Source organism: Pimephales promelas, chromosome 19 (assembly GCF_988280905.1).
Source record: "Pimephales promelas chromosome 19, fPimPro1.hap1.1, whole genome shotgun sequence".
Lineage (NCBI taxonomy): Eukaryota > Metazoa > Chordata > Actinopteri > Cypriniformes > Leuciscidae > Pimephales > Pimephales promelas.
Genome location: NC_142787.1, coordinates 21,240,724 through 21,268,546, shown reverse-complemented (window position 1 = coordinate 21,268,546; position 27,823 = coordinate 21,240,724). Strand labels below are relative to the sequence as shown.

At 37.6% G+C, this 27,823-nt stretch overlaps 1 protein-coding gene across 6 annotated transcripts in view; it reads right to left on the bottom strand.

Moving 5' to 3' along the window:
* The window catches only part of vav2 (vav guanine nucleotide exchange factor 2), a 178,314-nt gene that overhangs the window by 103,503 nt on the left and 46,988 nt on the right, over positions 1 to 27,823 (bottom strand). For all 6 annotated transcript variants that reach the window (XM_089123460.1, XM_089123461.1, XM_089123462.1 and 3 more), the window contains exon 2: positions 17,438 to 17,554. In XM_089123460.1, coding sequence (XP_088979586.1) covers positions 17,438 to 17,554 — 117 coding nt within the window. The remainder of the gene's footprint in view (positions 1 to 17,437; positions 17,555 to 27,823) is intronic.

The window sequence follows — 27,823 nt, the reverse complement described above, 5'->3', positions numbered from 1 at the left end:
CAAAGTTCAGAACAGATACTAAAATTGGCCACTGGTGCCATGACAACCCAGACCTGTATCTGCTCTGCTGAGAAAAACCTTTGAAGAAAGTCACCGATTATGAATCAATAGAAGAATTTCCTGAAATGATTTAAAAGCTGACAGTTATGAGGAATTATAATGCGCTTTGATTCATTTTATCCAACAGATACAAAGGACAGAGCAGACATAGATTGACCCAATGCAAAAAGAGCTGTTTTCTCTTAATGAGGCACTCCACAGGCTGCTCGGCTCAGGCATATAAAAATGCTCCCGCAGCTTCTGTTTCTTAGTATTTGTCCAGTGAGAGGAAGCTCAGCCTTAGGGATCAAGTTGAGGTGGTTTGTAAAAAGCCTGTGGTCCAAAGGGCAACAGACTGAAATAAATCAGTACACTTATTCCAACATGAACACATATGTGAAGAAAACATGGGTCATAGTTATTAGGCTTTGAATGGAGCCAGGGGCTCCCGTTACAGATGACTGTAATGTTAACCACAGGGGCCTTCATTAAATCAGCAGTTCCCGGAGAAGAGACAGAGGGGGAGAGGAAAGACGGATGTGAATATGGAGCCTCGAGGGATGTCTGTAAAATGAAAGACGGACAAGAGGAGGTGAATACGCTCCTATGGTTCGAGCTGGGTCAAGGGACAAACAAGGAGGACAAACTAGGCATTTGTTTTGAGCATAAAGAGGATGTGTCAACAAATCCTCCCTCTATTTGAGCTTCACTCTGAGAGACAAACCGACATCCCACAGTGACTCTCTGACATAACAAAGGAGAAGTGAGAGCTGTACGCTAACAGATGTAAAGGTGGAGTCGCCATGGGCGGAAGCACATGCAAATGAACCAGTGAGTTATCTTGAGGAAACATTGATATTCTCATCATTTTGTGGCCAGTTCTGTAGCATACAGAATGTGATTGTTTAGGTCTCTTCCGAAAAGATCCTGTAGACACGCCTCACTTCCTCTGAGTCGGTGGGGGTGGGTCCTCACACCTCTTTCATCTGGATGAGAGCCGTCTGTCTGTCAACGTCTGATAAATGCTCATTCCCTGAATATCTCCATTAAACGGGCCTCTATCAGGGACGCAGGCCGCTTAGAGTTCCTCTATTAGCATTGCAATTTACAACCAGGCACCACAGTCTGCCTGCTTCAGCTCCCATGAGGACCGTCTCCATTCACAGCGGATTAGGCCCAATTGGGCAAATCATGTGTACGATGATTGGAGGGCCGTAAACATATCATTTGTGATGTCTATTAGCTGAGAACCAGTAGTGGCTATCTCTATGTGGAGGTTTTTGTCAGATTTGGCCGACTGTGCAATGGTGATTTGGCAAAACAAAACCACAAACACCATTGTGTACAATAGCAAACGTGCTGAGGATGTTTTTTTTTTGTTGTTGTTTTTTACAAATGTCAGGTAGAATTTTGTAGTGGATCACAGACTCAACAAAAATATAAACAAGAAATCATCTAGATGTAGGTCAACTCAAACATAATGAGAATACTACAAAAAAAAATTGCCAAAATACATGTCGAGAGCAGCATCATTAATAGAAAACACCCGCTCTGTATTCGGTTGACTTTGAATACATTTGTGTCACTAACAAAGCACAAGAGACTACCTGAAGGTGGGAGGGCTCTAGTGGGTATCAAGAGCTTTGTGTCTATGCTCTGCTGCTGTGTGACAAGCATTATAAGATAAGAAACCATTTTTTTTACTACCCCAAATACAGAAACACCCAGACTGTGACCGAATTTTCATTTCAAATGAAATGTCTGCAATAAGTCACATTTGGAGAGATTAGCCATTAATTCACTTCCAGTGAGCTGAGTGAAGATAAAGAGAGTAGATGCATGTCTGAAAGATGCTGCTTCACAAATATGTAAAGTGAAATAAGAGGCAGAGATTGGGTTTTTGATGCGAACATGCTGAAAAAGACTCTACCATAGAGGGGAACTCCCTTAAGAACTGCATAGAATAAACAAAAATAAATAACATCAATCATGGAATTAATAATAATAATACCTTTTATTTATAGGTCCCTTTCAGGGCACTCAAGGACACCGTACAATATAAAACAGGGCAATAAGTACATCAAATACAAGCACCAACTACACAAACAATCATATCATTAAAAGCTATTCTAAACAAATAGTAATAACAAGATTATTATATTATTATAATAATTTATTGTTATATTATTATAATAAAACATTCTATTAATATATATGATGATAATAACAATTAGGGCTGGGTAATAAATATCGATTTCTCGATATTAATCGATTCTCATTTTTACGAACCGATATCGATTCTTAAGTCTCAAGAATCGATTAGTCATCCTGTTTCATTTGAATGAATGGGACATTGTATCGCGGCTGCGCGCATTCAAAAAAATCGCAATAATCTTTGTCCTTTGTTACTATTGATATGAAACAAAGTCTCAATTTTCAAATTACATCCATTTTCTTTAGAAATTCAAAAACATAAATAGAGTTTTGGCGCTGTGGCGTGAGATCGCTCTGGCTCAGCTCCAGAGAAGCAGCAGCGCTGATCTCTCTTCCGGCTTAATAATACCAGTTACAGCGCGAAATAAACATGAAGGAGCATCTGAATGTGTGTTAAAAGATAGAGTACAACTTATCGAAATCCGTATCATGTCACATTCATTTGCTCAATCAGCGTTTCAACCGTGGAAAGACGTCAGTTAAACAGCTTGTAATCAATGTCATGTATCGTCATATTTACCTCAGAAGACCCACATCAACTCGTTAGTCAGATGGAAAAAAATAACTCCAGAGAGGAACATTTTGCTAAATATATACACTATATTACATATGCATTATAATCTTAAAGTTCTTCAATATTTAATGCATATTTTAATAAATCTGGCAAGTTTTTATGACAGCCACCATTTAAATGTTTATATTTCATATAATCTTCTTATTATAAAAATAAATAAAAGTGTAATTTAAGTGATTCATTCATTATTACCTTCATATTTGAATAAATCTGGCAAGTTTTTATGACAGCCACCATTTAAATGTTTATATTTCATATAATTTTCTTATTATAAAAATAAATAAAAGTGTAATTTAAGTGATTCATTCATTATTACCTTCCTATTAGGCTAATGAAGCCTAGTAGGCTAGAACTAGACTCCCATAGTTTACAGCATTAGTTAAGAGATTTAATTCCCTTGAGAAAAATTGCCATTTATTGTAACTGATATCCAAAATAATCGATATTGAATCGAATCGAATCGTAATCGAAATCGAATTGAAAGCTTGTGAATCGAAATCGAATCGAATTGTGAAATTTGTCTCAATACCCAGCCCTAATAATAATAATTAGGGATGCACCAACCCAATATTTAGTATGGGTATCTGTTTTAATATTGCAATTTTTGCCGAACCAGGTATCGGTCAGATCCAAATCCAATACTGTGTGTAATACTTACCGTTATGTTAAGCTCCAAAAAAAGGCAAAAAAGCATTATAAATTGTTCTGTGTTTTGTGTAAATATTTATCATGCTGTAATTAATGTGAAGGACAGATGAATGTTAACGCTGTTAAAGTCCCCATGAATTCAAAATTGACCATACTTTGTTTGCATAAATTGATCGTTTTGTGGTGAACAAGTCATCTATGCAAGTCAATCCACACCAAAACTTCATAATCTTTAATCAAAATGTGAAAATTCGCCTCCCCTCTGCATTGGACCTTCCCTGATGAGGTAGGTTTGCCGGTTTGGGTGTCTGCTTAAGATGTGTAACAACGCCCCTCCAGCTGACAGTAGACAGGCTGCCTGCATTGACAGCATGTGAAAGGAGATGGCGAGGAGGTGCATTTTTAGTTGTGGCACTCATGGGTTAGTGAGTTACACGCAGGTTACTATAATAACGGTTAAGGTTGCAGCAGTAATAGCAAATAAAAATAGTTTTATAATTCCAATTACTGCTACACCTACTTTTCTAGATCCAATCAGGTGCTAGTTGGAAAAAATAAATAAAAATCACACCCACTATTTTGCCTCATTAAATATTCCTTTTCTCTCGGAAATAATTCACAACAACAGAGAAAATTTGTTTGCAACTTCTAGTTAACGGGGACTTTAAATGATTAATTTTACACACAATTTTTTTTTTCAGTTTAACACATTAAAAATATTTAACGCAATTAAGGCGGTGTACATTTTTTATTCTCATCCTTTGGCTAGCACTACAATATATGATCACACTCTTATGGGCTCTATGCACGGCGGATATTTCCGGTAAAGGTTTAAGGATGCTCGATTACTTCCGCTGAACGTAGAGTCCAATGCAATACCGACAATTTATATTGAATTTTATACTCCATGGTTATACTAAAGAAACGTTAGTCACAAAAACAGACAAAACAGACACCCCTCGATGTGTTCATGCTTCTTTTTAAAATTATATTAAATAAACATAACTATATATAAATTTACATCTAAACGTATGAACGTTTCGTCTCAAAGACGGGAGGACAGTAAATTTTGAAGACTCTGCCATAATCCCGTTTTCCTCGGTTTTCCTCCGCTTTAATCTCCCCAACCGGAAACTGTTGAGCATCCTTGCGTCAAATGCGGAACTTATGCGTGCATATAGCCCATTCAAGCAAATTCTTTTAAACCATTCATGCACAATGATGCAAAAAAAAAGGCAGTGTGTTACTATTGGTGCGCGTCTGTGAATCTCCAGTCTGTGACACACACACACTTGTGCGCACAGAAAGCAGCTTGAAAGGACACAAACACAAAAAATGCCCGTTTTGTCAAGTATCCTCGCAAGCACAGTTAAAGAGTTAAATGAAGTCTTAAATATAGATACATATTTGTGAAAAAATAGGATGTGTATCAGATTCGAGAGGTCTTGGTGTCTCCACAGATTTCATCTTTTTTCACCTCTAAGCCCACAGAAAGCATCACTCTAGCTGTGAGAGGTTCTGCCAGAGAGTGGTGTGCAACAGAGATTGTAGAGTGGTCCTCTGGCCAACTCAAAGATTATATGGTCATCCAACACCGTTGGCAAGGCCATAGAGGAGAGAAATGGAATTAATGGTGTATGGATGCTGTCTGAGAGGAGAGCTCTTCCAAAATTACTTGCTAGAATGTAGAAAAACATGTCTAGAGAATGTAGTGACCCTTTTAACACAATGATTCCAGCCCCTAGATGTTATTAAAAAAAAGAGCGTTCTCTTTGCTGAAAGAAGAACACGCATATAAAAATGTATGGTTTGGAAATGTCAATTGTTTCTTTACAGAGTCCACCCTCAGGTGGCATTAACGTTGAGTGACAGAACCAAGCAGCGGACAGAGCTGTTTGAATCATCACAGAAGAGGGCCTCAGCCAGGTGCTCACATCCTCCACACAAAGCAGCTCAGCACTTTCCAGACCTCATCCAGGGTTGACCTTCAGCAGGTGCACGGGGCCTGCAACCCAGGCTGCTCCCTAGGAGGAGCCAATAGATTATGAAGCATCAGTGGCTGAGATCTGGCAGCTGCAATTAAACTGCATAATGAATCGTTTTCTTATGCCAGCATTAATAGCAGAGAAATACACGTTTTTAAGCAGACGCCAGAGCAAACACATAAGGGCTGGCATCTGGGTTAAACAAAGCACAGTTTACACAATTTCCTCCTGCTCCACATGAGGCCAAATAAATAATCCTGGCATTTTAGCAAAAGGCGCATCTAAGCGTGGGGGAGTACAATGATGGGACACAAAGCAGATTCAAATAAATCCATCATGAATAGACTTAGGATTCATTTCACCTCCAAAAGGGATCCGAGAGAAAATGTGAGGGGATGAGTGATCCAATTGACCCTTCACAGGGAGTTTGATTGACAGGAGATCTGACCAATCATAGATTAACATTGGAGGATTTGAACTTGAAAAACGTGTGTATTGACGTATTTCCGCCTTCTTATGTTTATTTGATGCTATAAATTAACTACAAGGAAGAGATGATTGGTTCACGAGTAGCTTTAATTGAGGCTCTACAGTTAACTGTCAGACACATTAAAGAGCCACAAAACGGTATTTATTGTTTAAAAAAAAAAGACCAAATTTAAAAGGTGAGATTTTGTTTCATATCAATAGTAACTGGTCTGGTCTGTCCTGTCTGTCAGCACGTTGTTAGTGCATTGTCGGTGTCCTCTCTGCTCCACAATATTATTCATTGCGTGAGAACATGGTGTGGCATGAGCGGCGTGGCTTGTCGGACATAGCAACTGTAACTAAAGGGGGTGGGTCTTTGCGAACAGTCAATTGAAAGAGGGCATTACACCTTATTGTGCCTAAAAGCTTTCTGTGTCCCCATCAAAGAGCTGAGTAATGCTACTGCAGTGAGGCCGTTATTGCGCTTTGGTAAAAACAGCTAGCTAAAAAAAAAAAAAAAAAAAAAAAACCACTATGCCTTTAAATAAGATTTTGATCTTTCTGGAGGATTTCTAGGACATTTGAACTTTCTCTCCTCCCGAGGTCCCAGAGAGTCAAGCAAGGATAGAGCCTGAGCGAAGACAGTCACAGAGCTTGCATAACACTACTCGCTGTCGAAAGACTCGTCTGCCCACGAAGGTCAAAGAAGTGGGGAAATCTGAGAAAGGACTCAGAGCATGCATCCTTTGGGCAGACAAGAACAAGATGAAGTGAATACATAAATATGTGGGACAGAACATAGCATGCAATGTAAAAACAGGAAATAATGCATCCACAGCAGAATTTGAACTGCACTACATACTAATAATACAGTCCAGAAATGGGTTATTAAATCCCACACCACTGATCTACTTCCAAACCACCCACACAACAAGAAATATGATCTTGGGGATGTGCTCACCAACCAGAACATGTTTGGCTGAAGGGTACTAACTTAATTAGGGCAAATCAAAAAGAAAACTACTTAGGACATCGGAAGAAAAAAAGAAGAATAAGAAAGTGTAAAAAGAAAGCAGATACAATAAGTAAGGTCTACAAATTTGACATACCACAACACTATTTAGAACACATTGTGCACATGAATGGAGTTTCAGAAGAAGCAAGTCTCCCTGAGCACTTGCTTAATGTGCAGTACAAAAGGGAGCTGTCTTCCAGTTCAAATAGCTAATGATCTTATTGGTCAATACATTGTTCTTCAATACACTTGCAAAATACCTAAACCAACCTGATTAGAGGTGAAAAAGCAACATTGTTATACTATTTTCTTGGTGACTTGACTAGGTCTGAGAATCAATACTTGATTCAACTTGATTCTGATTTACAAGCTCTAAATTTGATTGAAATTTAATCAAATCAGAATTGAATTCATTCATTAATTAATTTCGGTAACAATGTCCAGGTTTGATTGCACTGCTTAATTCTGTAGATTCTATGAGGAACTTTTTACATTATTTATGAAAAAAAAAGAAAAAAAAGATTTAAAAGTGCCCAAAATGCAAAGAATTTGCATGTCATGTGTTTTAACAAGAACTGGAGTAGGCTATGTCAGAAAAGAAAATATACCCATTTAAACTTGTTTTTATTATTGAGTTTGAGTAAAAGTATATGGTGTTTTATAAATAATAATGGTAATGTCTCGGTTTAATTTAGACTAAACCTTTGAAAAAAAATAAAAAAATAATTATGACCAGATTCAGCTATGACTCAAATAATAAGATTCAATTCATTTAAAAGCAAACAGACTGGGCTGACTATCTGGACAGGTTGTTGGCGTCTGTATGCTTGACTAGGAATGGTATCACAAAGTGGTGACTGGTCTAAGAGTCCTGTTAAGGGTTAATGAATCCACAAAAGGCGGGGGGAAAAGAATCATGAAGTCACAAAAAGAACTCTCCAGTGCCTCTGGCTAAACCAGCACACTGACGACAACAAGCCTCTCAAAGCGGCACAATGGCCACCCGCCACTTTCCAATGGTCTTTCATGTTGCTCACACACTGTAAAAAGAGGCAGTCCGTTCATTCTCATGCTGAGGTAATTGAGAGTTCAGAGACAAACCGTCAGACCCTCACTACTCAATACACTGGCATCAATGCACACAGACCTCCTTGGCCAAGACCACTCTCTTTGATGAAAGAGTAGGGAGTCATAACATGTCAAAATCTAAATCTGTGAAAGTAGTCTTTTGTGTGGTCGTATCTGCGTTACTGCTCTCTCTGTCTCCAAGTAATCTTCAACCAAAGAACAAAAAGAAATTTTAAAAAAAGTGTGACAAGAAAACAGCCGTAATGAAAAGTTAGCCTGCTAATAACCAATTATTCTAGACCTTTTTCATCCGAAAATGGACAGAAAGAAATTAAAACCCGAAAAATCTACCATTCTGCCTCGCCACTCACAAAGTGAAAGTCTGCAGTCCAATACCCAGCTTCCTGTCAAAGCATAGGCCATGGTTTCTGACAAAGGCAGAGATACCTTTTTTGGTATTTTGCAGGGATCAGATACCTTTCTGTGTTGATCTACGACAATGTGGAGAAATCTCACCAAAAAAAAAAATCCATACCACATTGGTTATCTGCCTATATTTAATATTCAAGTTTTTTGTATTTATCGGTATGTCCATATTGTCCTAATATTGTCCATAAAAATCTTTAAAAAATCTTTTCATATTGTACATTATAATGTTGTAATTCATAAATTCTCTTAAATGTAGAATATTGGTCATTTATTGGAAATAATATCAGCCATAACATAAAAATAATTATCAGCTTATCTTATCTGTCAGAATTACAGTATTTGTTTATCTATATTCAAAATTCAAAGCTCAACTGAGATCATTAAAAAACAAACCAACAGCAACAACAAAAATCTCTCTGTGGACAAACAAAAATCAAACATCACTACTTTACTCTGATCTTGTGAAGCAATGCTGTTGACCTATATGACTTGAGTATGCAGTTGAGAGAGTTAGTGAAGAGCGTTGTGGGACACAGGTGCTTACACGGTTCTTTGTGCCAGCTTTCACTAACACAGCATAGCAGTCAGTGGTTGTTATTGCTACCTAGCAGGGGCAAACCTATGGGTGAGAAATTAACAGTAATGGAGGAGGGTAAGACATAGTTTAGCACCCACAGCATGAGGTCTAGCACCACCTGGCAGCGCATCTTCAAGATTCAATAAGTCAAAGAAAAAGAGAAGACATTTATCATCCATATCAAATTACCCAGTGCCGTGAAGAGAAAAGCTTGAGAGAAACCTCAAAAATTCCCCCAAACAGAGCACAATAGTAACATATCTGATGTAGCACTGAATTATACAATCAAATCAAAAAATATATGCTACAATATAAAACTAGTATAATGTATATAGTTTAGGTATATTGCAAATATGCATACAGTACGTCATAAATGTAGCCTATACAAGCCAATAAAGTGCAACAGAAGTAAAAATCACAATGATTTTCTTTATCTATAGAGGGATTGATTTTATGTGGCTGCAGTCAAACACAGGCGATCCACCCTACAATCCAGAAAAAGGTGTGATCGGTAATGGAACGCTGTTTACTAGCCGCCACTCCAAGAGAAAAATACAGAGCAGAAGACTATTTATGCACCAACCCAAGAAATGTAGAGTAGTGCACACGCGGCGAATGCATCTTTCTGCGCTCACGGATAAAGGAGTATACTTTGAAAAGCTTGCGAACTCAACTATGAGCGAAACAGAGCAGAACATGGAAAATGAAGTAGGCTATACCCAGGCCTTAACACTACGGATAATGTGGACAAACTGATCAATTTGAAGATTTTTTAAACAGAATAAATCTTGGATATCTTTTAAGGGGTGCATAATGACCTTACAGACCTTACAGTTAATCACAAAATTCAAAACATTGGTCCAAAGGCACAGTTTTCATATAAAACATTTTTTTATATTATATTTTCACATCGCGAGGTGTTTTTTTTTTGTTCTGTATTGCCTTTTATTTTGCATCAGCCCTAGGCCAAAATAACTGAAACAATCCTTGTTTTTATTTTTTCATGAAAAGAGCCTTCAGAGTTTATTCAGTCTTTTGTTTGATCAGCCACACAGTCACTTGCACTACTGTCTGTTCAAAATTAATAGAAAAGAAACCTAGCATTGTGGATTTGTTGCTTTTTCCTGTTGTCTTTTGGTTTCATTTTTTGCTTCAAAACAAAGTTTATAATGATGTGATTCAGATACTTTTAACTCTTTTTTTATCCATATGGGGAAAAAAAGTTGCACTATACTTGTTGTTTGAAAGTGTAGGACTTCACAAAGTCACAATGCTTTATGGGATTGGGTGGTCGCTGTTGAAGTCTTATGCTTGTGATAAAGTAAAAAGAAACGTTGAAAACTAAACAAATTCATGGTAAACCCCACAATGTCAGATTAATGGATTCTCAACATTACGAGCCACTATGACTCCTGCAAAAAGGAGCCCAGGCTACTTCCTTGTTCTTTTAATAAACATGCAAAGGAGTAATAGATGTACATGTAATGCATTAGTTCCAATTTACATATCACAAGTATTTGATAGGGAATATGAGGGCAGAATAGATCCACTTGTGGTCGACTTTTATGGCTTTTAGTAGCCTGAAACCCAGAGTGGCACAGCAGGCTTTATGCAGCAGAGTTCCTGATTAGTTCGACTGCAAGAGGGAAAGAGAGAGAGTGAGAAGCAGACAGTGCCTTTTAATGGGCACCAGAGGATGTACACCCATTGACATTTACACAAGTTGATAATTTTAACTTCTTGGGTTTCTATGCTAGTGTTTTCAGCAAAGAGAACGTTAAAAGCAAGCTCCTAAATGGTCATGGATCGCTATGTATTTGTTATTTTGCCTGCAAATCTGGACAAGGCTTAGCATACCTTTGGTTGGATTAATTGAATTAGATGATGCACCATATGATCAGACACTTTTCATGACCTTGAAACTGCTCAGCCAATCACAGCATGAATCATGATGAATCTTTTGTTGATTTAGTACCAACATCGGATAAGGCTTAAGCACATTTTCTCCTGACCTCTGAGACTTTAATACATAGCATCCCAAGCTCTGAAATCCCTGTGGTGGGGTCATTGCCAGGCTATTCGCTGCCAAAGTCATATTTAAAAGATTAATATGGATCACAGCATTCCTGTTTACACCTTTGTTGGGCTTTAGGACAGAGAGGTCAGCTTAAGCACAACTTATTACCCACATATACCTAGGCTTTGGAATCTCATACTTTGGAGTTTATGGAGAAGGACAAATACGCTACAAGCACTTTCAAGGTTTATCTATTCATGCTCGTGAACTCAAAATGTACCTGTCTGTCGGAGGAATTCATTTAGGTTTGCAGCAAACTAAAGGGCGAGAGAAACGGAGCAGGACAGAAGGATAAAGAAAAATAATGAGAGTGCTCTGCAAGCTGCTCACGGCTGAAGCTGAATGTGGAAGTACTTCCTGGAGGGAAGCTGCTCTTCCTGGATGACTCCTCTTTACTGCCATGGCACACCGGAGACACCTAAAGTGCTTTGCTTAGACCAGCCAGCACATTACACACTCCCTCATTTATCCCTTTTCTCTCACTCTTTGCACCACATCTGACTGCGTTTTGGACTCTGCGGAGAGACAATGTGCAGAGAATGTTGAAACAGAAACCCGGCAGAGGCCATTGTGCAGTTCTGCCACGGATTTACACTCTCAAAGGGAAGACAAAAGAGCTGCAATTATTTCCACAATGTAGATTTTATTGTGCAGGGTGCTTTCAGTCTCTGCATGTAATGCGTTCAGCAGTTCATCACTTTCCTTCCTGCAGAATTAAACGCTGCTGCCTGTCATCACCTCCTGTCAGAGAACAAGATCACCAGAATAACGAAAAGCTGATTCTGGAAAAACAGTCTCGGCAGATTTATGAAATATTGCTCCCATTTTGCTTTGTGCTGGGAACACAGAGGAGCTTATTACATGTGTGTAGCTCAGGTGCTGACTAAAATTGGATGTTGCACTTATTGTTGACATAATAGCTGACAGTAGAAAACAGATTTAGTAGGGGTAGTTCCTTTACTGGAAAGAAAAAGACATTGCAAGTTTAACAGTATGGACCATTTCAAACCAGCTCCACAGCTGCAATAGAAATTACCGTAACAGATTGTTTAGGCTTTACAACAGCATTAGGATAAAGTTATTGTCCAGCTAAAGTTAGACTTGCAAAGTTAGCTACTGTAGTTAAATATGACTGACTGTATATAAATATAATACAGACAATATATATATGTTTCTAAACTTTCGACAGGTACTATATACGAATAAATATATTTTGACTACCATAGAAATCAGCGTTTATACCCAAACTATTAACCCAGTACTTTGTGATAATTTGAGTAAGACAGAAATAATGATACTGTGTGGTTAAATATACTATTTGTGAAGCTGTTTCATACCAATACATTATAGCTGCTCTCTCTGTATTAGAAGTAGTGGCGACGCAGATTTTAATGGTTCTCTGTGATCGTACTTGTCATGGGTTTAATAGACACAGGCGAATCGTTGTCATTTCATTTAAGAATAAGACCATGTGCAGGTCTACTGTTAATGGGATATCCTGAGATACATCTGTGGTAACTTTAGCTAAACTCATGATGGGGATGTTAATCGTTACGAGAGAGAACAAAAGAATACCACAGTCGATTAGTATGACGGTCAGTAGACGAATGATGGCGACAACCACCTGTTTCAGCGGGAACCACAATAACGAGGTAAGAGCTAATGAGGCATTTTGAGGTAGAGAGAGGCAAGGGGAAGGTCCAAAGTGAAGCAGGTACTTCCCTTCAATTATTCATAGCAGGAGAATTATCATCAAGCGTGAGGCGTTTTGAATGAATAATTGATTGTGTTAGCAGCTTTATGTTAAAACATGCAGCCTTACTCCTGATGGACAGGAGTCGCTGGGGAAAGGCATGTGACAGGGATACAGAGGCACATGTCACTTGTGTGAGGAGAAGAGCTCCTTGCATTCAGGAACATTCACTTTTAATGATCTGAGTTGGGCGGAATGGCTTCCCAAAACAAATGGCAAACATATGTATCAAACAAATAGCCAATAAATTTAATGGTCTCAATATCATTTAATTCACAACAGGATGCCTTTGAGAAACTTTCAGAACCAGATTGATTTCCGAAAAAGCAATTTGCTACTGAAAGTACTTAGGTTAATCCTAAACTAAGCTAAGCAGTTTATCTAAAGAGAAAATTTTCACTGTTTAAACATATCAAATGGATGCAAAGGAATCATGTTCTTAGCTAGCATCAAAAACAACCTCACTATACTTTTCTAAACACTTAACATCAGAAGACATGCACTTTAGCAGATGTTTATTTTTTTAAATATGTTTCGAACTTCTTTAGGTCAAAGGGGCACTGACCTCACCACTGAGAAAAATAAAAGCAGGCCAGCCTAACAAAACCTCAGCAAACCCTCAAATGTGTCAGTGTAGCCTCAGCTTGGCTCCATGGCATTAAAACTGCAACTCAAACCACCGCAATAACCTTTACAGAGAGTCTATTCTTTAATGTCACCATTGTTCCTTAGCAACTTTTCAAAACAGGGCGTTACAGGTATTTGAGCAGTGCTCTGCTGCAGAATAGAGTGCCAGGCAAACAGCTATTTCTGAGACAAGATTTAAAGAGGAGAGGAGAGGAGCTCAAGGATACTTGAGCAGAGAAAAATTATGCACATGGTGAGAGCAAGTACAATAGGTCTCTGAATTGTAATTGTGCATTCAAAAGAAAATTATTTGTTTGGTAGATTGTTTAAGCACAATACTGAGAAAAAAAATAGGAAACCTGCAGTAAGAATAGACAGAAAAAGTGAAGGGTAGTAATCAAATAACTGCACAAAATAAAATTTTCGGCACAAAAAGGGAAAGTGTAACTTTACATTTTTAGCCTTAAATGCTGATATTTTATATAATAAATGATTATTATCTTTTTGCAGGTCAAATAAATGCTCTGAACTTTTTTATATTGTACAAAAATACAATATTTTTTAAATTAATATGATATTATTCTGTATTTATATATGATATGATAAATTCTAGAAAAAAAAATATTTTTATCTTGTACAGATCACAAAAAAAAAAAAAAAAACTTGAAATATTTAACTGGGGCAAAAAAAAATGTGCAAAAAAAAGTCTCGCCCTTTGTTATTTAATCTTATGGAAAAAAATATTTACCTCCCAGAGGTCTCCAAAGGGCCCCAGTGGTGTCAATCAAGAAGCTATTTAACTGATCCTGCCCCCAGATGAACTGACGGGCTAATTTAAAGCACGCCCACATGAGCCCACAGAGAGATCTTTGAATAAAGACGAGGTATAATTATTACAACACTAAACAAAAGAGAGCAGGTCAATAACATTTTGTAGAACAGCCATGTCAGAACTGGCCTGCGGCGGGTCAATTGAGTGAGATCTAGCACCAAATAATCAAAATCATCTTGAACCTGTCTGATTCACACACTACAGAATCACAAAGCTATAAATAGGCTGTGAACAGGTGGAGTGTCATCACACTAATTGTCACAAAGATGTGAACCAAAATGATTGTGGTGTTCATTTAAATGATAACAACTGCATATTCAGATCCAATTAGGGGGGGAAAGATAGAAGCAGTTCGGTTTGCATGCCATATTATAAGAAAAGCCCAGAGAGCTTTGCATTTATGAGTAATGATGAATATGGAACGTTAAGGAGAATCTGGGTCCATCTGTGAATGTCGTACGGATGCGTCCCATGGGCTGATGGGATAAAGGAGGGCATGAAACAGAGTGCTAACAGGAGCGCTGTAGCGAGTTTAGTAAGAGATGTGGGGATGAACCATCTGTTTAAAAGCAGTGAGATGGAGAAAGTAAAGAGAGGCAATTACCTAAAGCATCAGGAAGCATGGGTGTCTCCTTTATTGCTCCACCCAGGTAAATTTAACAACGTGCTGATGAAAAGAGAGCATGCATATACGAAATATTCACACTAAACAGACAGACTTGTGCTCCCTTCTTAAATGAGGAAACAAGTAATTCAATGCACTGTTAGGATTAGAAGGGATCAAGCATAGCATTAAAATGACACCAAGAAACACTAAAAACAGACAACACATATCGTCATTAGTGGTTGACCTATATATATATATCAGCTGAAGTTTGGCATTTTTTAATTACAGGCAATAACCCATACATTTTTTTATTTGCCCAATGTGTCGGAAGCTGAACTTTTATTTTGATGGTGCTGAGAATGGCTGAGCACACAGGGCTCCCATTTTCCATCTACATCCTCGGTTTAACGGTCTTCTCTAATATGTTATTAGATAGAACTATTAAACAAAGAACGTTAATGGTATACGAAAAAGTATTATAGTGTTAGCTTTTATATTATCAGTAATAAAAAGGCAAACACAATAATAGTCTCTCACTGTAATACTTCTAATTTACCGTCATGATTCAGCAAAGATGCATTTGTATCATATCATCACAAATATTCGAATATCTAATAAACATTTCATTTTGCAGACTTTGTCGAATCTTTGTTGTTTTCCGGTGGTGGAAATCCATTACTGAAACTTCCTCACCGTTGTGGAGAGCGCAGTTCATGGTTGCATAGCAACGACAGACGCCACCGGGAGTGCAAGTGCTTTGGAAAGGAGACAGTGGCGCAGTAGCGCCTTTTATGCGTTTTAGACGTGACATGTGAACCAAGTCTGTGTATTTTACAGATTCATTTTCAAATTTATTTTCAAATTATTTATTTCTAATTTAAGATATCAGCAATAAATGTTTTTTTTTTTTTAATTTTAAAAAAATATATCGGTCGACAACAAATTGCCACTTCTAAAAAGGTGTCACCCATCCCACCAAGGACACAAAGGACTGAGACTCTCCACTCCAATTAAAGACAACCTGAGCTTGACAGGCTAGGGAGATATATTACTGCCTGAGGTGAAAGTTCAACAATGTATGTGCTATCGACAGATTAAAAATGCTTTCTATCCTTCAGCTCTAAAGCTCAAGAAGCTTTCGTTTCTCTTCATTTAAAAGGAGGTGGACGATTTGCATGTATGGCGCAATGACATCAAGCTGCCTACTTCAATATATTATAATGTGCTGCTTGCCCTTAATGGAGAATCAATGATGGGACAAGCCCGTCACCTTCGAGTCGAAGCAAACGCAATTCACACATTGACATGTGGAGGGTGTATGTGATTGATTCCGACTGCTCGAGGGTTTTAATATTGTTTTCCGTGCACTCATTGACTCTCACTCACCGTCTTCCACATTATCCATTAAAGATCACAGTCTGGCAAAGGCTTAATCTCGCTGTCTAGGCCCCTCCCTTTGAGATCTTAAAACGCTTTCTCCGTCTTGCCACTCCTTTCTTTTCTGACTGCACACACTGGAAATGTCCAGACACGCTTGCTGAGAGGTAGTTAAACAGAACCAAATGTTTCAATGGTCGAATAAGTGCTTTGCACCTGTAAAGTCCAAACAATTTGTGCAACTCAAATGATCAATATCAATATAGGTTTGCATTTTGTCTTGACTCTTTGTAATTAGCACTTTTTTCCACTAATATTTCACTATTAAAACCATACTAATAATGAAGAACCCATAACCAATATAAATGGTGTAGACATCTAGCTGACTTGGCATGAAGAAACAGAATTAACAATGAGCTTCTATCATGAAGGTTAGTGAATTGACTAAACTGCCATAGTGATATAAGGATCAGGGTTCAGTTGTTCTTCAGGACATCACATTTTCTCCAATACTTGGATGACCGTCAGAGCAAAGTCAGCATAAGGGCACTTATGCACAAGAGAAAGCTTTGACAGAGCTATCGACAGACATATGCCTATTTCAAAGGGTGTTTTAAACTGAGGTCCGGGGATTCCCAACAGGCCGGAATAGCTGGGCTAGACGGTACTGTGAATAGTTACCAGATCCTTCCAACATAACTTACCACTAAATCAATAAAATCATCAATCACATCAAACAAGTACTGTTGAAATCCTTGGAAACATGCATTTACACACACACAAACCATATGGATAGCACCACAGATATGCATTGGCACACACAGGCACGCTTGCGACCCCGAGGTGTGTGATCAAATGTGCATGTGAATATTCAAATGCGCAGTGGAGGAGATAAGACTAGGGGGAAGAAATACACACAGGGACGATTAAGCATTGCACACACTTTTATATTATCCTCGGCATTAATGGATTGTGTGTGAAAGAGTTGTAAGACGTGGAACAAAGCTGATGCTCAATAGCCCCACTTTTGGGTTAATCTCTCATAAAAGTGCACACATCAATGTCATTCAGCTGCGGAGACATGATGGTGTAAAATGATTAATAGTTCCAGACAGCCTGCATGCTCAGCAAAACCACTGCTTCTCACCTTCCCAAAGTCCCTCACGTCAAACAGATCGAAGGGATCAAACAGCTCGCTGTTCCTCAGGCCGAACTTATCATGGCACACTTTCAGGAATGTCCGGATGTTCTTCAGACACAGAAACTGGAAAAGAGGGAGACAAATAAAGAACGTCAGATTGTCTTAGATTAAGATTTCAACCTGACTATAAAAAAAGGAATAAACACAAATGGAAATGTATTTATGCAAAGTGCAAACCAATGGAAATATTTCCATATTTAACAGCATTAAAACACTGTCACTTCACAGGCATGGAGAACTGTGACACCATCTCATTTCTGCAGGCTATGGAGCATATTTAATTTCCTGGAGCCTATTGACAGTCAGCTCATTTCCTTCTTCCTGTACCAGTGATTAAGCAAACAGTTATCGCGCACTATGATTTGGATCGGCAGACCCAGGCTTGGTTCAGATAAGCCAACAAGTCTGGCGGATTGCCACTAGTATGATCTACCCCGGTCGCTGTTCACTTACCAGCCTACGAACCTACCATTCCTTCTGTCCTTAGGGTCTCTAAAGCAGACTGGATCTTTCTCTCATTGCACAATCATTACCATTAGTAACACTGATGCTAGTTTGACACAGTGCTGGCTTCTGCTCCTCATTTGTTTCAGAGAATCCATGCATAAACATTCCTTGTAATGAGAATTTGTCTGATATAATTGACTTGAGCAGAGTGAAAACAATACAACCACACAAACAGGGACAAAACAATAACAACTTTGTCATTGTTTATTTCTACCCACCAAATGTCAATGAGTCATGTATCATGTTTAATTCATACAGATATAATTCAATTATGTGCATGGGTTCGCATTTCTATGGAGACAGCATTGGAAATAAACTCCACAAATACTGGTAGCTGTGTTCGCACTTAAGGCGAATAGTGTGTTGCGATCCTAGTAATGTCTCCGGAATGAAGGGGGCTGTTAACCAGATATATTACAATCTATTATTCAGCTAGAATCACAACCCCTATTGTGAACGCACCACTAGCAGCTCTGTTTCTTGTGTAAAGTGGGACAATGGAGGCCTATTTGTCACATTAAAGGCAGTACAATGGAGATAACCATTCTTAGAACACAAGCCACAATCATGATGCTACTTTTAAAACAAGCCCTTAATGAGAGCTTTAAGTCAATAAGTATGCATTCTTATTTAATTTAATTTTATTTAATCTTGCCGGTTTACAGTTAATGAGAGTTAGTTGTCGGTAGGGATGGGTGATATGACCAAAATCTAATACATCACCATACGAGTAATTTTATTTCAAGAAAACGATATATGTTTATATAAGGATAGTTATTTTTGCTTTAAATATGATTTTAATGATTTCAAAATTTTTGAAATGAAAATTGATTTTTTTTTATTCGTCACCATTTTCAATATAACGAAGAAATTATAGGCCAACTAGCCTAAGTGAAAAAAAAAAAAACTCAAGCTTACTGAAGACAAGTAAAGAGTGATAAAGAAAGAACAAATAAACTAATTACAACTAATTACATTTCCTATATAAAAATATATAGGAAAACAAACTACAATAGAAAAAAGACAAATGTTATAGGCCTACCTGAAAAAACTTCAAGCACTAGAAATAAGAAATACTATATCAATTGTATAAAGTAATCAAATGTATCAAAAAACACTGCATTGTCTTCATTGTGTAAATTAAATAGTCTTATTAAAGTTAGAAAATAGATTTAGTCAAGAAACTTGAAGAAAACTGTGTTTTCTGTTTACATTCACTTAAGACATAAAGGACTGTGCTGACTTGCAAAGGCATGGTCACTTTGACACATAAATATGTGTATTTAACCCCAATTAGTTCGCCAAAAATCCCTCAGTTCAGTTCTCAGCTTCGTGTGTGTGTCTCTCAGAAAGCATGTGCATATAGTGAAACGAGTTATCTTTTAATGCACCTTAGACATTGCACATAACACACACAAAATAAAAAATAAATAAATAAAAAATAAAAAAAATAGGAAAAGATAGGGACTGATGAGATGTGGGGGAAGGTTATCTTATATTATCTTATTATATCATCTTTTATTTTATACAGAATTGACGATGGCAATTGTTACATAGGAGGAAGGATGAAAATAAAAATCGACCAACACAATATTGGCAATATGGTGGTAGTGGGGAGTGGGGTGGTGTTGGTAATGACAATGGTAATAAATAATAAATGGTTACTTTGTTTACACATACACACACACACATACCCACACTCACACTCGCTCACATACACACTTAGATCAAACACTTAAATCACTCAGGTCACTTCTGGAATAATGGATTTACAAGATTGCTCACTACTGCACTATGTTGGTTTGTATGTATGTCTGACTATTACAAAAAAAAAAAAAAAAAAAAAAAAATCACTGCAAAATCACTTGTTTTCGAACCGCAATTCTTAAAAATTTATGCAGATGATAAGCGTTTGTGACTGTGTAGCACAGCAACATTATGTGAGCGTAACCGTGATAGACACGATAGAACTGGTTGACAAATTTCTACCGGTTAATTGTGTCTACCAGTATATGGCCCACCCCCCTTGTCTGTCAGGATATAATATGAAAAGAACATCCCTAAATTAAATGTGTTGAAATATGTGTTTCATTTTGCAGTTCAGTTAACTAAAATGACATTTTTGTGGTATAAAACTAGATATAATTTTAGTCCAAAGCTGAATGAATATGAGATTGAGATATGAGATTATTAAAAAAAAAATATATATATATATATATATATATCACCCCGCCCTGGCAATCACCACTAAAATATCATATCCCCCAAAAAAGTGGGCAATTTATAGTTCTCAATTTGTACTCCGCAGGAAGGACTCGATACTAGACATTCTGGTAGGCAGTAACATGCTTTTGGAGCAGATAGTGTTTTCTTAAAAAAGATGATTCAGTAACTTCTCTTTCCCTCTCAACCATTTTTGTTTCTCTGTGACTAGCAATTCAGTTTGTTCTGAACCCACTAGGCATTAAAAACACTCTGTCCTTTAAAGTACTCTAGTATGCATTTTTCCCACCCTGTTTAGCTTCGTTCAGCTGAAATGAATAGGTTACTCTTTCTTCATACTAACTAATCACACCTCCCTTTAGTCTCCTGATTGCTTACTGGAAGCACAAAGGTTTCGCTTTTGGCTGTGCAGTGTCTTAGCGGGGGTTTGAGCAAATCTGTTGCTCAGAGTGCGCACCTCAACTCCAGGCTACGTTTGTGTGGCTGTTGCTCTCTTTGCATTAATATTCTAGTGATGACTACATGGAAAGATCAGAGCACCACCTGTCTCGTTCAGCACAAGCACTCAAAAATGCGCCTTTCAATGAAAACCAAATAGGAGAAGGAAAGACCGCCATGAAGAGTGGCAGACATGAATAAACACCTAGGGGAAGAAACCAGGTTACAAAAAGCTGACATTCCTGAACACACTCATCACTCAGGAACGGATACACACACAGAGAATAATGAATTATCCTTCCCGCACTCTTCTAGGATATGTCTTCCAAACAGTGAAAGCATCCAATTTCAATCTGTACCCACAAAATCATAACCCGTACCCACATTTTTTTCAAACTGTACTCGCAGATTTGTAGCCCGTTCCATTTTAGATATCTAGTCTGCCGACACTTAAATTCTAGGCTAAAATTTGGGGACAGGGTGAAATAGACAACGATTTATTAAGAATTATGAGCATCGTAATCTTGTCCATCTATTTATTTGTGCTATTCTAATAGGGCTTGTAGTACTTTAGAGATGCACCTAGGGCTGGAACATTAGCATGATAATTTTTCTCAGAAAAAAAAAAAACAATATCAAGAGTTCGATAAATGTTCGATAATGTTTATGTGCCAAAAGAAGAACGAAACTCATTTGAACTGTGCATGCCTCACGGACTGTTTATCCGCTCTGCTCGATGTCCAACAGCAGCGCGAGCTCACTAGAACAGATGCGCTTACTCAGATCGGCCTCGGTCACAAGATCCAGTGAGAAGCACTTGAATTCAGAGAAGAACACAAATGTCTCAGTGACTACGTTTACATGCAGCCAATAACCTAGTCGTGCGTGGCGATGTAAACACAGACAAAAACCCGAATATGCTCATATTGCGGATTTTAAAAACCCGGTTATGATCCCTGGCGTACCACTTTCAAACCGGAATTCGTCTTTGGCTAAGCCACGCCCTAGAATGTAGATTGACCAATCACAGCGCAGCCAAGAATGAGCTCCGACAGAGGTCCGACACTTCAACACAGGCGTCTCATATTTTTGGTCTCGGCAGGCTATTACCGTCGTAGTTTTATCAAAAATATGGTTAAACGTTGTGCCTGGGGCATTTGTAACACAGATGCGTTTCCCAAAGAGGTTGGAGGGGGGTGTTTTTTCCCTTCCCAAAACCGAAGTCAAATCCTGACAAGAGTCGTCTTTGGATTAAACTGTATCGACGTCCTCAGTCAGCTAAACCCCTTAAAGGTCAACAAGCACATCTTTTTTGCTTCTAACCTTACTGTGAAGTTAATGTTAGTAAAGTTAGACCGTTTTATAATGTTTTAGGTTATGATTTCGGTTCTCATACCGGTTGTTGATACACTAGCACACGCTGCTAATAAATACAATGTTATACTCGTGTAGTCCGTTTGCTTTGTAATAGCGATTATATAAGTGAATAGAGACCTGCCCAGCTTTGCATGAACTTTGGGGCTTAGCCAATGGTTAATTTTTGGTCATGTAAACACATATCGGCATATCCCCTAGTGATTTGTCTTATGCGCATGTTCTAATCGAAAGGAATCTTGGTCTTTTGAGTAGAGGAACTTCTTGTATGTGCCGTCTATTTTCAAAAATATATTATTTTAAAGTGTGTTAAAATTTGTATTGTGAAAATAGGTAAAAGGGTGATGATAATATACTTTTAATATATTAAAATATAGTACAATTTTTGTATATTTGCAATGTAAAAAAAAAACAAGATATATTCTCCATTGTGACCAATCAAATGTCGATTGCAATTCGGAAAACTCTCTGACTGGTGGATCTCACATCGAGTCCCGGTGGGTTTTTGCACAATGATAATTTGCATTTATAAGTAATTAAATGCAAAATCATCAGGTAAAATCTATTTCAGCAAGACAACATGGAAATAATAAGCAGAACTGCAGAAACATAATTTGTAACCTATGATTAATATTTTTATTTTACTACATTACCATGTAAATATACTGCAAAAGAAGTCAATATAGGTGAGCCTCTAGGTCTTGATTTCTAAAATTATTTCTAACACACAAATCCATGAGTACAGTTTGCAAAACTGTGGGAATGGATTGTGAAAGCAGGGGCGTGGATTATGCATTTGTTTGGTACGGTTTACAAATCTGGGCAGACGGATTGGAAATTGGTGGGTACGTTATTATCATGGGCACATTTTTTTTTAACCGAGGGAACAATTAAACTGATGGGATGAATTACAAAAAGTGTGGCCACAGATTTGCGGGGTTTTTTTTTTCCTACAGATGACTTCCTGGGCACTTTAGATTGTTGCATTTGAGAAGCAGGGAAAAATGTGAGACCGGGAAAGGAACTATCGCTCCCCATAGGGGCACGTGGAGCACAGATCAATCTAGCCAATGATTCACTTCAAAAACATGACTGAAGAAGTCAAAGAGTCAAACAATCTGTCAAGTAAGCCTTGAAGCAGCGACTCAAAAAGACAGTCAGTCAGGAAGAAGGCAAGAACACAATCAGACAGCGAGTCAGCGGGAGAAGCATTGAGTCTAGACTGTGGCGAGACATAGTCAGGCACCCATCAAAGAATCTGCTGTATCTACCGAATGCATCAAAGAAGTAAGCAAACAACAAACCATATAGACTAAATGGCCAGGCAGCTTTCAACTAATTGTTGAAACAAGAGTCCTAGCTAGGATGATTTGGGCGTAGAATCCAGGTATAAAGGCACAGTTTAGAAAAATACCTTCAAAAAAAAAAACCTGGCAAAGGATCAATACCGAGCCTAGTGAGGATGTGAGAGGGCGCTGCCCTCACTGACAGGCATGGCAGTGGCATTTTGTCAGCCCTCTGATCCTTTTGTCTCGCGCACAGAGAGGAAGCTCCCACTAGACCATGGTGCCCAGGACAGGTCAAGACAGAGTGAGGGAGAATGAAAGGAAAAAACAGTAAACACACCTCAGAAGAGCTGAGGAGGCTGAGGCTGATTAGCTCAAATCTTCTGCAGAATTTGCGGGGTCGCACAGATGTTAAATCCTCTCCAGAGAAAAACCTGACTTCGACTAATTGGAGAGCCAGACACTAAATGAATAATGTATGCTGGTATGCAAATGTTAATCTGATAGGATTATCCAAAAGGCCCAATTTATCATAGAAACCCCTCTACGTCGTGATTGAATCAAATAGTGTACCTCATAGGAACCCCATCTGCCTGTATAAAAAACAAGAATGCAGAAACCTGCAGTTGTCTTCAAAACATGAACAAAAATGCTTTCAAAAATGTTTTGCAGGCCCTTCTTTTAAATGAAACTAGGCAATATCTATTAAATTTGTGAAATATTTATTTAAAATTGTGAAAATCTAAAAAAAATGAATAGTCACTTATTTTGTCAATCCAGTAATAAAAGGAGCCAAGACCTAAGGGAAGCATGTCCCTCACAACTACAGGCTTTCTGAAACAGAAGATTCATAGGCTGAGGAACAAACACAAGGCTCACACAGATAATGGAAAATTGCAAGCCCTTTAAATTCAGAAGCAGTCACAAAATAAATGGCCCCAACCTGGCCAGATAAAGGGAACAGTGTATCAACATGTCTACTGTCTAAGCCTTGGTACAACACTATGTGGATACAATAGGAGCTCTTCAGTGCTCCAGAACACTATCTGGATTCATCTGTCCAAATTCACTTCAACTGTTTCCAAAGAATGAATGGATGCCCGACGGTCTGATCTGGAAGCCGGGGAGACAAAAAAAAAAAAACAAAAAAAAAACAAAAAAAAAAAAAGGAAGACAAAATATTTTATCATCAACATCTGACCTGATTACCCATTTCTGTTAAACCTCATAAATCCCTTTTCTTTAGTCTCTCGGGCATTTATCTAAATGTATGATATTGCTTAAAACACCAGAGGAAGTGTTATACTGCCGTTTCTGTTTGTTTTCTTATATACTCGTGCTGTTGCCAAATCATTTCAATTCTCACACTGTAGAAATACACTGATCTTCCTCAAAGACCGAAAAACTAGGATGAAACTGTCTCGCTATAAGGATCTTAATTCTTTTTTTATGCCATATTCAGCACTTTTGATCTTTTGGAGCATAAAATTGAAGTTTGAATTTGATCCCTGAATTGGAGATCCTGTATGACTTCAGGGCTGTCTAATTTTGAATAACTTTAGATTTTTTTAAAGATGAGCACCATGACATGCTCTATTCTGGGCATCCAACAAATCACACAGAAGTAAAGTTGTAGAAACTGGGCAAAGGCCATCCGAGTAATCGGTGGATTAAGTAGCCGGCAAACACATCAGACACAGGGCTGATGAATGTGGAGAGAATGGCTGTGGAGAATCACAGACTACAGCCGATCAATGGTGAGGTTATTTATGATGCCAGGGAGGGGAACTGGGGGCCGCATCCATTTTCAGCAGTCCATTTCTCTTATTCGGCAGTGGTTCCTCATATCTGTGATTAAGACCCTGCTGTAGGTTCTGGAAGACATCTCAGATGCATCCTGAGAAGCTAGGCTGCATTTCTTGGGTTGTTTACTTGGGAAACAGGTGCTTCTGTTTATACAAATGCAAAGTGACTTTAGCATTGGACACACTCCTTTGAAACAATCATGCAAAGTAGCACAGCCAAACGTTTTAACGGAGCAAGTGTTTTGTAAATATAATCTTTTACTTCCCTTGCTTTGCAGTCCGTTGCCCCTTACACGGCTGAAAAATGCATAACCGAAGGGCACATATAAAGAGAAAGCATCACTCCACCGCATCTGTGCCATCAGCGACACAAGCCTCTTTAGAAACAGCCAATCCAATTACAGTGGTAAAATCTTTCTACAGCCATGAAATGGTTTGATGAGGCATGCCAGGTTGATTACAGCTAAATAAAAAATATGGATTATCTTTGATGACAAAGATAGACAATAGTCAGACCTATATTTACAAAACTCTAGTCTATATCAAGTTGCTATGTGGTCTACAGCCCAATCTGGCAATATCCTTACCAAAACATTAAGCATTTAAACAGTTCATAATGACTGATTTTAGAACTCTGAGAGAAATATTTGGGTGAATTATCCATGTTATTATTTAAAATACAATTTTTACAACATGTATATCTGAAAAAAAAAACTACTTTTTAAAGACTTAAGACTAAAATAATTTTAAAGACTTATATACTAAAATAATTAAAATAAAAACTCACCACTGATTACACCAAACCATGTAAAATGTATTTCTACCAACACATTGTCATTTTTTTTTTTAAGAAGGGTAAATAAAAAGGGGTTCTCAGTTCACAAGCATAATAGTCTTTGCACTTAATGGCTAAAAAACACCAAAAAAAAAAAAAAAACAAGTCTAGGTTGGCAGCTCACTGTTGGAACTGAGCTGAAAAGTCTTCACGCAATAACTTAGAAGATTCCTATTTATGTATTCCAAGTTTTTGTTTTATTATACACTAACCAGCAGTTCAGCAGAGCAGCGCGAGGAGTGTTTGACACAGCTCATGTATGGTTCTAGGAGCAGCTGCTGGCTCTCAGCACTTAGCTGCCATTATCTCAGAGCTAGCTAATATCATTAACATAGAAAATGGCCTCTTAATCACTCCGTTGATTCCATGGCTTCTGTGCATGTCATCATTTAAATAATAATCTTCAAACCCCGGCTAAGACATCACTCAATCACTAGACAACATCTACACAATCTGAAAAAATGTTTATAGATAAGACAAAAGAAAAACAAGAAGTGAGAGCCACAAATGAATGAATATTATTTACCCAGACAGTGAAAAATGACCAAAGAAATAATAATTTTTATTGTGAAAAAAAAAAAAAAAAAACTATTTTGGCATGCTTCTAAATTTCAAAGTCAAACCAGTTTGGAACAAATACATTTAAATATATATATATTTAAATTTTGTCTTGTAAATTTTGTATTAAATTTTATTTAATATTTAAATTTGTTAAATTTTGGTTGTCAGTTGAGGTCATGGGTCGGTAGGTTTTTTTTTCCAGTGGCAGCAAGGGATAGGTAGGAAATTATTCAGGGCTCGACATTAAAGGGATAGTTCACAAAATAATTTTTTGATATGTTTTAGCTTACCTCAAGGGCATCCAAGATGTAGGTGTCTTTGTTTCCGCAGTATTTTCAATTTTGATATTTTTAGGTCAAAGCGTTCTTGTCTGTCAGTCATATAATGCAGGTCTATGGTCACCACCTCAAAGAGCATGCACAGAGAAGTCCAAATTAAAAATAACGGTTTGACCTAAAAATATCAAAATTGAAACTACTGTGGAAACAAAGACGCCTACATGCCCTTGAGGTAAGCTAAAACATATCAAAAATTAATTTCAAAGTGAACTAACTATCCCCTTAAGACTTTTCATGTGCTTGTCCTCCAGACAAGTAATTTAATCTGTCATTCACTTGTCCGAGTAAAAAAGTTGCTAGTCCGGATTTTTAAAATGTATTTATTTTTTTATTCTGAAGCAATATTCTCATCAGTGTTCAATCAGCTTTGATATTTAAATCGGCATATTTTAATTTCTGCACCTTTAAGGGCATCCCCTCCCCCAATATTATTAAATGCCCTATAGTGTCTTATTATTCTAAATAATTAAATTTATTGATCAAATTTAGGAATTTAAAATGAAAGATGAAGCATACTGTCACCCTAGGTAGGGCTGATCAAATTAAATCATTTACACTGAAAAAATTACAATTTCATAAAATAATGTTATGAAATTTATTTAAATGTGCAAATAAGAAATATTGGAAAGAATTATACCAGGATACTTATAAACATAACACTAAACTGCCAATAGGTGGCGGCAGGCGACCGTATTAATGAGTGAGTTATTGATTCATTAATTCAAACGATTCGTTCAAACGGTTGATTCATTCACGAATGAGACAGATGTTTATGAATGGGTCATTGAATCTTTGACTCAACCGATTCGTTCAAAATGCTGAATCATTCAGTAATGAAAACATGATGAGTTCCTGTGAGATGTGTTGTGGTTCTGCGGTGACTTTTCTTTGGAACTATTTGCGCTGCTGAAATAGAACAAAAACACCCAATATTGCTTATAAAATATAAGTGACTTAATCTTAAC